The sequence below is a fragment of the Cydia splendana genome, chromosome 3, assembly GCF_910591565.1.
Source record: "Cydia splendana chromosome 3, ilCydSple1.2, whole genome shotgun sequence".
Taxonomy (NCBI): domain Eukaryota; kingdom Metazoa; phylum Arthropoda; class Insecta; order Lepidoptera; family Tortricidae; genus Cydia; species Cydia splendana.
The window spans coordinates 18,933,842-18,947,710 of record NC_085962.1 but is presented as its reverse complement, the minus strand read 5'-3'; the positions used below and the strand labels follow the sequence as shown (position 1 = coordinate 18,947,710).

Genomic DNA, 13,869 nt, shown 5'->3' with positions numbered 1-13,869 from the left:
AAAAATAATTTAATTTGTTCAAATACTTCATAGTATTGATTGGCAGCGCCATCTCTCTCGCTAGCTCGGTATCATCATGAGAATGATCCAGATAGAAGGTTCGAACCATACTGTTCTACCTTAGAGATGGCCAGGGGGCGCCACAAGCCTTCAGTAGGAAGTGCATATACTTGGAAAATTTGACTAATGTCGCTGTGGCCCGGTGGCCGAGTGGTTCAGGCACCTGCCGCGATAGCAGAGGACGCTGGTTCGATTCCAGCCTGGGGCACTGGAGGCCTTGGTCACTTTTTCTTAGTATATGACATTTATTTCAGTTTATAATTTATATAGTAGTGTTTCTACTTGATAAAAACAAATTAAAATATTTTCTGAAAAATAATTTAATTTGTTCAAATACTTCATAGTGTCGTTGGATAGGTTATTCATAATAGAGGTTTTTGAAGAACATTTTTTTATAAAGTGAATCGTTTCGGAAATAATCGTTTAGGAAGAAAAAAAAAAAGGTTTTTCCTTCTAACTTTTGAACCATCGGTCCAAAAATCATGAAAATAGTGCCTAAAAAACTCATTCAAATAAAATTAAAACAAACTTGATCAGTTAAGCCGTTTATGAGTTATCGCTAAAAGTCTTCCCTTCTTATTTTATTTAAAAGCCTGGCAACCCTTATTTGTGACCGGATTTTCGTAGGTAACCCTATACCATTGTATTTGCAATAAAATTACCATCATTTTGATGTATAATTCAAGCGTCAGATAGATGAGTGCAATTATCGATATAAAATCACCTCTTTAAACACGGCAACCACATAATAGTGACCGGAAAAAGATAGGCAACCTAGTTGATTTATGTTGTACAAGTTGTATACTTTACATTGAAACTTATTTCGTTCGTCAGACAAATCGGTGAAATATGACGAAAAAAAATTTTCTTCAAAAATTTATTAAAAAGAGCCTTGACCATATTTCTTTAGGCAACCCTATTTATTTATGTTCTGGAACATATTTTCCTTCATAAAATATAAGTTTCATCCGTCAGACGTATTGGTGAAGGTCGACTATATATGTGGGATCTTAGACCATAGGCGTATCAGACTGACTTGAGTTGCTTTGATCTAAAAAAATAGCTTGGCTAAAAATATAAGTAATATCGTCGTTTTTTAGGTATTGACAAAGTGGGACCCTGGACACTTAAACTTTAAGGCAATATAGTTATTTTCACCACACCAGCTCGGAAAGGCTTACTTTGCACTTCAAAAACGGATAGCAAAGTTGCACTTTGCTATCAGTAATTCACATGTGAGGCAAAGTAATCAAATGCAAATTTTGAGTTGTTTTCTTGTGTTTGCTGGTAGAATTGACTTTTAAATGATGATTTTGGATGATAAATATTTAGTAACATTTATTTGAATTTGATTTGGTTGGATTTTGTTTGATATTTTACATTTAATATTTGCTTCGGGTTGGTGTGGTGAAATTTTGTGTTCCACTCGGGGGCAAATTTTGTTTAACCCTCGTGCTTTGAAACCCTCGCAACGCTCAAGATTCCATTTTTCGAACCACTCTCTACGCTTGTGGTTCAATTTTGGAATCTTTCGCTTCCTCGGGTATCAATATTAGCACGAGCGGTTAAACAACAACTTTGCCCCCTTGTAAAACAAATAGGTAACTATTGTTTTACAAGGGGGCAAAGTTGTTGTCACCAACCAAACCAAACCAAATCAAATCCAAATGAATGTTATTAAATATTTATCATCCAAAATCACCATTTAAAAGTCAATTCTACCAGCAAACATAAGAAAACAACTCAAAATTTGCATTTGATTACTTTGCCTCACATGTGAATTACTGATAGCAAAGTGCAACTTTTACCCGCTTGTTTTAAAGGATAAAAGACGGCTTTCAGAGCTAGTGAGGGGAAAATAATTATGTATTAAATATATTCGTGGTTGATGATAAATAAGAAATGATATAAGTAGCAAATGAACACTCACCGACCGTAGCTGTCGCAGGGAAATGATCAAAACAGAGATTTGATCAAATCTCTAAGGGATATGATCAAATCACGCAGGATGTTAAAATGGCGAATCCATATCATCATTTCCCTAGAAAAATTCAGTAATTTGACCAAATCACTGACTCTGTTTAGTGAAAAGACAAAATCTGCCGATAAACGCGAAACGCTTTTTCATTTCACTAGATTTGTTTAGGAATTTGACAAAATCCCTAACCACGACAGTAAGTTGACGAAACGAACTCAAAAAGTCAACCAGATTTATCATTTCGCTAAACAGGTTTAGTGAAATGATAAAGTCTCAACTGGAACATGGTAAGTATATGGTGATTTGATTAAATCTCTGAATGGTTTAGTGAAATGACGAATGCAAGTACAGCATACAACAGTTTACTCTATGCGATTTGATCAAATCTCTGACTAGATATTAAGTGAAATGGTAAAATGAAATGTCAATAGTAGGTATCAAAGTTGTTTATTAAACCAGCTATTTCAATCGAATACAAGAATAGGTGGTTGTAAACTGAAACATAATTATTAATTATTAAGAGGGATTGTCTTTTTAATTATACCATACTTTCTTACTACAATAAACTATGGTAAAGAATGTTACCTTCTGATGGTATAGTTGCCAGTTTTGACGGTAATGAAAAACGAAGCTACAAGTGCGTAAACGTAATTTTAATTGAGTACTTTCCTCTACTTCAAATTAATTATTTCACACCGTGCACGAAATAAAGCACCAGATAATTATCAGAAAAACATAGACAGCAGTTATTTTTAAACACAATTTATATTTAATAAATCGGATTGAAATGTAAAAATTACAAGGATAATAGACCCTAATAAACTAATACAATAACGTTACAGGAACTTAACGAATACAAAGGCCGCGCGTAGCGGTCGGAGCTTAGGTATGCATTGCAATAATAACAAAGTGCACTTTGATGGCCAGACAATATTTGCCGTTAGGTACGGGACCAGCCTACAAGACATAACTGTTATTTTTAGCTTTACTATTAATACTATTCTAATGCTACATATAACTTAATCACTTAATCTAGTCAGAGATTTGATCAAATCGCTTAACTGTAGAGTAAACTGTTGTATTCTGTACTTGCTTTCGTCATTTCACTAAACCGTTCAGAGATTTAATCAAATCACCATATACTTACCATCTTCCAGTTGAGACTTTATCATTTCACTAAACCTGTTTAGCGAAATGATAAATCTGGTTGACTTTTTGAGTTCGTTTCGTCAACTTACTGTCGTGGTTAGGGATTTTGTCAAATTCCTAAACAAATCTAGTAAAATGAAAAAGCGTTTCGCGTTTATCGGCCGATTTTGTCTTTTCACTAAACAGAGTCAGTGATTTGGTCAAATTACTGAATTTTTCTAGGGAAATGATGATATGGATTCGCCATTTTAACATCCTGCGTGATTTGATCATATCCCTTAGAGATTTGATCAAATCTCTGTTTTGATCAGTTCCCTGCGACATACCCACCTAAGTACTGGGTCACACTTTTAAATAAACACAAAATCAGCGTATTTTGATATCAGTTGATGATTTAAACTCAATTAATTTGAATTTAAGGTAAAGATTAATCCTATATGAAACCGGTAATACTTATTATTTAATTGTTTCCAGAAACACTGACTGCGTATCGCTTTATACACCACTGCAGGTGAAGGTCGTCACACTTTCTTATAAAGTTCATAATACGAGTAAGAGCGGTTTCACATTGTTCTTTCCGATATTTGATGGATACCAATTTCGGTATTCGATATCCATTGACTTTTATATTACTTCGACATCGGATAATGACGGGCCGATTTCGGGCAGCCATTTCGCACACATAGACGATAGCGTACATCACATGTCGAATAAAAAATAAATAATTACTAAGTATGGGACAATTTTACACAGATCAACCTAGTCCCACAGTTGGCTCAATAAAGTTTGTGTTCTGAGTACTAGACGACGATATATATATAATATAGAGTTATATACAGGATGATTCAGCAGACGTGAGCAGGTCTAACACTGCGCATTTCGTAAATTATAAGCAACTGCTTCGTATCAGTATTAGTGAGGTTAACGTTAATTTTCTAGTCGTGTTGAAATTTACAACATGCATGGTCACCCTAAAATTAGAATACTAAACTAGGTACCGATATTCTGTGTCAAATTAAATGTCATCATTGTCATCAGGGTCTGGTTACTTTTCAAAACTCGTATCTCACTCAAATTTGACAGTTTATTTTCTTCGTAAAATGCTGTCATTACGGTTACAGAGGTTTTATGTTTATTAATTAGGTCTTGTAGGATGACCATGATTGTAGAGAATTAAATATGCCCTCACCCAAAAGGTCAAAATAGGGAAAAGTGTGGTTATTTCACCTAAATACGACGGTGATCGATCAATTATCAGTTACTGAGTGTGCATGATTATTAGTCCTGCCCACGTCTCATGAATCACCCTGTATAAATACATAGAAAACATCCATAACTCAGACACAAATATTAGTGATAAACACACATATAAAACAAATGTACATAAATTGCCAGGATTCGAACCCGGGACCTCCTGCTTCGTAGACACACAGGTCACTATACCGACTAGGCTAGGAGGCAAAACTTCTTCCCGAAAGACTCTTTGTTTTTTCGACTTCTGCATGGCCGAAAGGTGTCGTGTTTCGGAGGTTCCGGGGCAAACTGCCGAATCCGACACAAGAGCAGACGTTTCGCACGTGTATCGTACAATGTTTTACAGTACATTACATATGGCCCTTTAAATTTTCGTCGTAGTTAATACGCAATGTGCTTATTATAAGTACCTGGTGTCGTAATGTAGCACCAGATAATAAATATACAAGCTTCCTGTCCAGTATAGAGCCATCCTTATTATTAGGTAATGTTATAGGTATAATTGAATTTGAATAAGAATTGCAATTTCTTATTCGATAATAAAAATGTTTTTAACTTATTGTTTGGTTATCATTAACATAATTTAATATGCAAATATTGTAAACAATATAGGTGGGTAAGTTTTATTTATTTTATTAGTTTTAATTTATTTAGTTTATACCTACTTAATTTTAATAATCATCATCATATTTAAGGGCGGTGGTCGTCCACATTCGTCTTAAGGCGGAAATTAATCTAATGAACGATTTTGGTGACTGGACTGGGCTTATAAAAATAAATAATAATTTTATATTGAAACAAGTTTTAAATAAATACCTACGTAGATGAAAAAATACAATCTTGCCTTTTATCAAATCACATAGTTTATTGAGAAATTTGCGAATTAAGTTATCCAAATAACGGTTACAAATAAGAAGTCCCTATCACAGTTACTTATGAACCCTGGCAGGGTTGAATACATAATATAATGTCGGTATTTAACTAAACATAAGACAAACTCTTTATTTCATTTACGCGAGCGGAGCCGCGGGCCCGTCTAGTAGTTTATAAGTTTTGTTATTGAATGTCAAATAAATCACAGTAAACAATATTTACGGGTTATAAGGTAAACGTATTAGTGCTCAACATGCTAATAATGCCCAATAGAGGCAATAGATGACACCTTGCTGTCTCCTCTATTGACTATGACTTAAGTTTCAAGATGACATGTAGGTACTGGGAGCGCGTCGAGCACCAGTACGTTTACCTTAACCCATCATGAGCTGAACGCATGAAAGGAGCATGATAGATGTCATCAATTCATCATAAACATACGTCGCACTCCAGCGGGCAGTTTGGGGGCATGTCATTTGGTAAGGTTTACAAAAAAAACATCTTAACTTACGAGTAGGTAATACCTACTTAATATTTGTAAAGCCCCCTCCAGACTATGCGCCTGGAGGGGGCTTTACAAATATTAAGTAGGTATTACCTACTCGTAAGTTAAGATGTTTTTTTTGTAAACCTTATGTATATGGGCGAAGCCGCGATTCGCGCACGAGTGTGGAGGAGGCTTAACATACCCATTATCATGTATCAATCTTAAGCCCGCTCCACACTCGTGCGCGAATCGCGGTGCGAAGCCGCGATTCGCGCACGAGTGTGAAGCGGGCTTTAAATGTGTAAATACTCTTTGAAGTGTTAAGTCCATTTAAGTGGCCACTTAAAAAATCTAATAAATATAGATGGTCAAGCAAATCTTGTCAGTAGAAAAAGGCGCGAAATTCAAATTTTCTATGGGACGATATCCTTTCGCGCCTACATTTTTCAAATTTCCCGCCTTTTTCTACTGATAAGATCTGCTTGACCCAGTATAGCTGACATGACGAAGAACCTTGACTGCCAAAAATTTGGAAAAAATATCTATACATACATATAATAAAGCTGAAGAGGGTCGAAAGTCTGTACATGGACGATATTCGAAAAAAAGTTGGCTGGGGATACTTAGAATCGATAACAGAACACGTTCCAACAGTTTTTAGATTTTTTGTCTGTTTATCTGTTTGTCTGTTTATTTGAACGCGCATCACGTGAAAACGGCTGAACGGATTTTGATGTAAACTTTACTAATCTGTCAAGAACATCCCCGGCCAGGTTATAGGCTATAAAAATTCAACCCCTAAAAGGGGGGGTAGCCACAACACTCGATTGACTTAAGTTTGCCCCTGAATCTTATGGCGCTACTTAGGAAAGAGGGGCAAACTTTTTTCAAATATGTGCTACCACTACAGGAGTACCCTGGTAAACTAACAGATGGCGCTGAATGTAATACGTGTTGACATGAATAAGCCACCGAGGAAGGATTTTGCCAAATTAACTCTAAGTTTAGAAGAGGGAGTATGGATATCAACAAATTTAATTGAATAATTATGTTGATTTAATAATACAACAAAATTAAACGACAGTAAATTAATTGCCCCTCATTGCACAGTGCCGTCTTTTGGGGAACTGAGTAAACATTAAGTAATCAAGAAAACTAAAAATGTGTTTACATAGTTACGTAGTGGTAAAATAAACACACATATCAACACGCGTATAATTGCATAATTATTTAAAATTATTAATTTTCTCCGTCATGAATATACCTAATCGTAATTATATCGCATCCATATCAAATCCATATTCATACGTATCGCCGGCCACGAAGGTGGGTACTTTGAAAAAAAAACATTGAGCTCTGTCATTTGCAGTGCCGGATTAACCCTTTTAAGCAAAATAAGCACTTGCTTAGGGCACCACGTCTAGGGGGCACCAAAACCGTAGGCAAAAAAAGACCCTTAAATATCGAGCCCTATGCGAAGCTAGGCTGATAAAAAACTGTACCATCCCTTCTCTGTATGAAATCCTGGATTAGCGCCTGGATGGGACTAAAAATAAAAATGTACAACTGTCTATCAAAGCGTGGTTATTATATCGAAAAATCGCTTCGCTCGCGTTTTCAATAACTTTCTAAGGTATGATAAAAGTGACATTCGGGTGGCGACTGCAGCAGCATTACTCTGTTGAAAATTTATTGCTGCAGCACTGTCAATTTTCGTGATAAAATGATGTGACTGATTTCCATACTAAAAGTAAAAATGTACAACTGTCTATCAAATTGCGTTTTTTATATCGAAAAATTTTCGCGCTCGCTTCGCTCGCGTTTTCAATAACTTCCTAAGGTATGATAAAGGTGACATTCGGGTGGCGACTGCAGCAGCATTATTCTGTTGCAACGTTACTGCTGCAGCACTGTCAATTTTCGTGATAAAATGTTGTGACTGATTTCCATACAAAAAGTAAAAATGTACAACTGTCTATCAAATTGCGTTTTTTATATCGAAAAATTTTCGCGCTCGCTTCGCTCGCGTTTTAATAACTTCCTAACATATGATAAAGGTGACATTCGGGTGGCGACTGCAGCAGCATTATTCTGTTGCAACGTTACTGTTGCAGCACTGTCAATTTTCGTGATAAAATGATGTGACTGATTTCCTTACTAAAAGTAAAAATGTACAACTGTCTATCAAATTGTGTTTTTTATATCAAAAAATTTTCGCGCTCGCTTCGCTCGCGTTTTCAAAACTTCCTAAGATATGATAATTAGGTGACATTCGGGTGGCGACTGCAGCAGCATTATTCTGTTGCAACGTTACTGCTGCAGCACTGTCAATTTTCGTGATAAAATTATGTAACTGATTTCTATACTAAAAGTAAAGATGTACAACTGCCTATCAAATTGCGTTTTTATATCGAAAAATTTTCGCGCTCGCTTCGCTCGCGTTTTCTATAACCTTCTACGATATGATAAAGGTAACTTCCGGGTGGCGACTGCAGCAGCATTAGGTACTCTGTTGCAACGTTACTGCTGCGGCACTGTCATTTTTCGTGATAAAATAATGTAACTGATTTCCATTCTCAGCTGTAATGCGGCAATGAACGTCAATTTACCAAAAAAATTCAATGTAATATTGATGACCCTAGGGAGACGGGCACCATGGTCTAGAAATGCTTAGGGCATCAAAATATCTTAATCCGCGGCACTGCAGTTTGCGGAGTCAAACGATTTGGGACTCGCATTTTATACGCATTTCCATGCCTTCCCGAAAAAAATCGAATCATTCGCGAAAGTCTCGCAACGCATTGAGGTTACAAGGGGCACGTGGTCTTCCTCAGGAGTCTGAAGAAGACCACGGTGAGTGGCGCTCTAGCCAGGCAGGCCGCTTCGCTTTCGCTCGCGCGACCTTACTGTATCGTCCGATATAGGTACACCTACTACTCGGTCGTTTAAATCACGTGTAAAATTTTAATAAGGGCGAAAAAAACTATTGATTTTGGAGTGTAGTTTTATTTAGTAGTAACTGTAAAATATTTTATCTGGACTACAATCCTCTAGCATATCCATCTGTCAACTTTACTTCAAGTTCCGCCTCCAGGGGAGGGAGAGAAATTAGGATTAGAAATTAGCCGCTTACTGACACAGACCGAATTCCACGCGGGCGGAGCCGCGGGCACAGCTAGTTAATATTATATTCAAATAATATACTTAGCTTAAGTAAGTTGTTATATCAAATATACTACATATTATTCAACCATATTTTAATTTTAAATCAAATGGATATAAAAAAATAGATACATATTAATAAATGAACTAAGGGGTTGTGCACAAATCACGCGAGGTGTTTTCGCCTACTTTTTGAGCCCCCCTCCCCCTTGGTGATATTTGGTGAAGTTTTCGGCTAATAACATAACCCGGTCAGGCTTTATATAAATACTGCTACAATCTACAACACAAACGCACTATTACTATAATTAGTTCGTTTTTTTTAGCATTAGAAATAAGGTAAACAATCTTGATGTGTCTTTTAATTGCAAAACACATTTTAAAAATAAGTTACGGCAAATATGTAACAATTATGAATCTAATACGATCATTTATATTCTTCTGCTTTCATAAGTAATAGTTAAGTACTGATTTTTAAAAAGCGTTTTTCTATTAAAAGACATGTCAAGATCGCTTACCTTCTTTCAAGTTCTTTCTAATGCTAAAAAAAACGAACTATACCTATTACCTACTATTAATTAATACAATTAATATTGATTTTGCCTTACCTGCGCGTAATATCCGCGACATAATAACGCGCTAAAGCAATAAATAGCACGTAGGTAATAGTAATTATAATGAATGCTAACCCGTTTATTATACTACTATTGACTAGCATGTTAACACGTTATCATATCGGGGAATAGTAACGCAATATTATTTATTAAATACAGTAGGTAAGTACCCGGCAACAAATTTTGGTTTGCTTTGCCAATTTTCTCTTTCCAAAGACCAATATGGTCTTTGGAAAGAGAAAATTGGCTATTTACGACCATTTCCGAACAATGGTGACCGTTCATCAATCATCTAATAAAAGTGTCGTTTCATATCAAATATGTATGTTAATTAAATATAAGTGTTGCTCTTAATGCGATTAATGGTATTATACGTAAGAACCTGTGTATTTGTTGCAGAAACGGTTAGAGTGGAGCCAGAGCATGGGTCCGTCGAGGTTGTGGAGCGGCTGAGCCCAGGCCCGGGGCCGGCGGCACGCTGGAGGCGCTGCGGCGGCACTCGCGGCAGATCGCCGCGCGACGGGTGCGCCGGGTGCAGGTGAGGGCGAGCTCGTGGGATGTAGTGTGAGGGGACGGGTGCAGGGCTACCAGGGCGACTGACCACGTGCATTGGAGGGGCTACGGCGTGCCTAAAATTTGAATACAAAAAAAATAATTTGCAATCATAATCGAACCTGTGACAAACGTCCTCTAGCCAAGTCCAAAGCTAGTCATCTAAAAAACCCATGACATCCAGAAAAAAATAAACTTTTCTATCAGACGATCTTCGCAGCAGAACTGGCTGTCCATCATTCGGCCTTTGTTGTTGATTTTTGACCAAATAGGGCGGCGTTTTTTTCTTTCTGTAGTTAGTAAAGTACCTAAGCTTTCTAGTGCTCGACATGCTAATGTCCACCCTGGTGTCACCTCTTTTGACAATTAAGTCCAAATATGACTTGAGAGAGTGACGAACACTGGAGGTGTAATTAATATGACATCTATTTCAGTTTATATTGAACCTGTACCGTGCAGCCCGCCCAGCAACCCGCCCGCCTAACTCGCCTGTTTGTTGCAGTTCTCAGAACGGGAACGAGATGGCGCGCGCGGAGACGGCGCAGGTAAGCGCGCGCGCAGCATTGCCCACTTCGCCCGCTAGATGACCGCGCTTTCTCAAGTGCTTCCCATTCCAGTTAATGGATTCCTAGTTTACGTTTCACGTGCCATCCGCCAGAAGTGATTTATTCAGTGCGTTTCCTTTACATACTTAATTATTGAGATGTTCAATATTACATCGATACGCGAGTGGTATGTTGATTGTTTACAATACGCTCTAAATATATCTTAGCGGGACTCGGGCGTCAACCGCCCGTGGTACATCTGAAACCTGGTTTGGAGTGATGTAGAGGTGTGTTGTGTGTGCAGAAAGCGGCGGGTCGGAGATGTCGGGCGGCAGCGGCGGGGCGGACCGGCGGCCGTCCACCTGCCGCGTCGAGATGGGGAACCTGCTGGCGCCGGAGCCGCGGCCGCTCGACAATAAGGTCAAGGTATGTTCACACTTCACCATAATACACAGCCATGAACAATAGGTGGGTAATACATATTCAAGAATCACTGGGCTTAGCACAGGTGCGCTGCGACAACATCTCGTCCGCGAGATAGACTGCCCGTCCCTCTCTAATTAATTAATACAGTCAGAAAAGGACGGGTTAGTGTTCCTGTGCTAAGCCTATAGATGAATGGGTCACATTGTTTATCCTGTATACACGCCTAGACACGGTGTCGCTTTCAGTAGACGAAGGGCAATCCTCTATTATTGGTTTTCGTTTGATCCGTACTGAATGTAACAACCTGTATGTGTATCTACATAGTTTATATTTACATGTTACGTCATGATTATTAATAATTTGTTTACCCTAAATGTGACGTCCCACGGTCAAAGGTACCTTATGGCGGGTATGGAGTTATGCATACCCCAGTAATCTACAATAAATAAGCTATCGATAACACAAAAGATCAACCTTCTAGGTTGCGTAGTTACAGAGATATGATTTTTTGAAAATAATGTTGTGAAATGAGCAACTTTACGATAGAGAAGTTTTAAGTTTAGCCGCCTAAAAAACTATGTTCCTGAAGTAAGTTACATAGTTGACTACAAATAGTAATACCTTATATATCTGAGATTAAAAAAATATTGCGACTTGTTCTGTAATGCAAATAGAAACTTTTGATATCGACTGATTTATGTGTATACTAACCAATCTCTTGAAAATAAAGTTTTATTTCATTTTCACGATTGATTGCAATGAGCTCTCAAGATTTAAATTTTATCTATTAGAAAACGACACTGACAGACAGTTTAAGCAAAAAACAATACCGATTTAGAGGTGAAAATGTATTTTCTGACTTTTTCATATAAAATCACAAAATTGAATATTTTTACTTTTAATGTCACACACAATCAATTTTTCTGAGCACATATGAAAGAAATTCTGTCATTCAAATGAAATAAATCCTAAAACCCCAACTAAATACTATATTTAACCCCTTATGCCACTTTAAACTTACATAACAATAACAGTATTTGCTCCATACATTTACGAAAAGGTACTTTATGGAAATAAATCTAATAATACATCACTACAAAATATCAATCATATTACAGTTTATCTTTTATGAATAGAAAATATTAATTTACATTAAACTGCCCCAAATTTAATTAGTTCTTCGTCATAATAATCTTAAAAAAGACCAATAATTTGTATGTAATGAAAAGGTACCTTGTGATTAAGTTACATGATGAGGCATGATGATGATGATGGAACAGTTAGGATAAACTAATAATATTTTGGTAATGGTATAAATCGTCTATTTCTTATCAATAATATATTTCGGTTTCTATTGAAGATAAGCGGCATTGAGGTTCAATGACCTCAGATATTCCATAAGGTAATGCGTCGGGTATTGGCATTTTTCAGCAAACCAATGGCTGATTTACTGCATGCGACCAAACCAAATGAAGATTATTCTAGTTAAGAAAGACTTGACGAGAGTAACTTTGGTATAATAGCAGGCTACTTGGATTTGTGATGTCGGTCTATGTACGGTTATAATATTTGCGAGGCGCCCCAACCAGAACTGAAATTATCAAATTAGTTTTGCAGAATGCTAATACAGTTCTCTACCAAACTTCTTTTCCCGTATTGACTAGTCTTTTTGGGAATTTTCAATCTTTTTTCCATAAGGTACCTTTTCTACTAAACTCTGAGACGACATTACTAGGCTTATAACTAACTTATAACAAAAATAAAAACAGGTAAACAAACGTTACGCATTAAGGTTTCAGATCACACAATAAAAAAAAATTGAGCATTTTTTCACCTCTTTACAAAACATTTCATATCTCCGAAACTAGAAACCCTCATAAGGTACCTTTTCCCGTGGAAGGTCACAAATTATGTAAGGATACATATTCATGGAAGGATAAATTATTATCCTGGACAATTTAGGGTAAACACAAACATCTGCGTAATTGCGTATATTTAATTTGCCCTTATTATGGTATTTGTGGCTGATTGTGCTCGTGTTTTTCTTCGTCAATGTTCATACTAAACTAAAAACATTTTCTGCTGTAGCAACAGCACCTCAGCAAGATCCATTGGGAGGTAAAGCCAGACCAGCTTTAATGTATGGAACGAATGCTGGGCTGGGCTACGCGAAAATAAGATGAACAAAAACTACACGTCCCAGAAATGGTCTGGTGGTGTGACCTTGAAAATCAAGAGTCAGGAACGAATGTTTAAAGCCCCCCATTCACACTCCTACCTTGTAGTCCGCCTCGTAGTCCGCCTCGTTGGGTAGGATTGTGTATGGGGGTTGCGGACTACGATCCGTCCTACAAACCCAAGTAGGATGCCACTTGGGTCCTACAAATCCTACAAGCCCCGCCCACCGCTGTAGTCCGCCGCGTAGGATTGTGTGTGGCTTGTCGTCCTACGTTGCGGACTACCGTGTTTGACGTATGACAACAGTGCGCACCATTTTTTTGAAGTTTATAAAGGAAATCGCTGTTTTTGAGACCAGAAATCACCCAATCACTCCAACAAACAATGGAGGAATAGGCATTGCAACAATTATTACCAATACTTAAGAAATATGACGCTCTCTTGCAAATTTTTAGCAGTTTCTTTTTCCACACTCTTTTATTTTTATCCAATAACAAGAAAATACATAGCAGAAGAGCTATTTTCTTTTTTTTTTAATTGCACGTAACATTTTCAAGAGTAAGTAGACCGACACTTGTGAGAAACGAAGCA

The 13,869-nt window shown here is 37.2% G+C and overlaps 1 protein-coding gene across 3 annotated transcripts in view; it reads left to right on the top strand.

Moving 5' to 3' along the window:
* LOC134806777 (transient receptor potential-gamma protein) overlaps positions 1-13,869 on the top strand; it is a 61,295-nt gene that overhangs the window by 20,679 nt on the left and 26,747 nt on the right. For 2 of the 3 annotated variants that reach the window (XM_063780113.1, XM_063780112.1), the window contains exons 2-4: positions 9,977-10,115; positions 10,632-10,674; positions 10,979-11,100. In XM_063780113.1, coding sequence (XP_063636183.1) covers positions 10,996-11,100 — 105 coding nt within the window. In that variant the 5' untranslated portion in view covers positions 9,977-10,115; positions 10,632-10,674; positions 10,979-10,995. Of the gene's footprint in view, positions 1-9,976; positions 10,116-10,631; positions 10,675-10,978; positions 11,101-13,869 lie in introns of those variants that run through there. The other variant, XM_063780114.1, reaches the window with a different exon arrangement.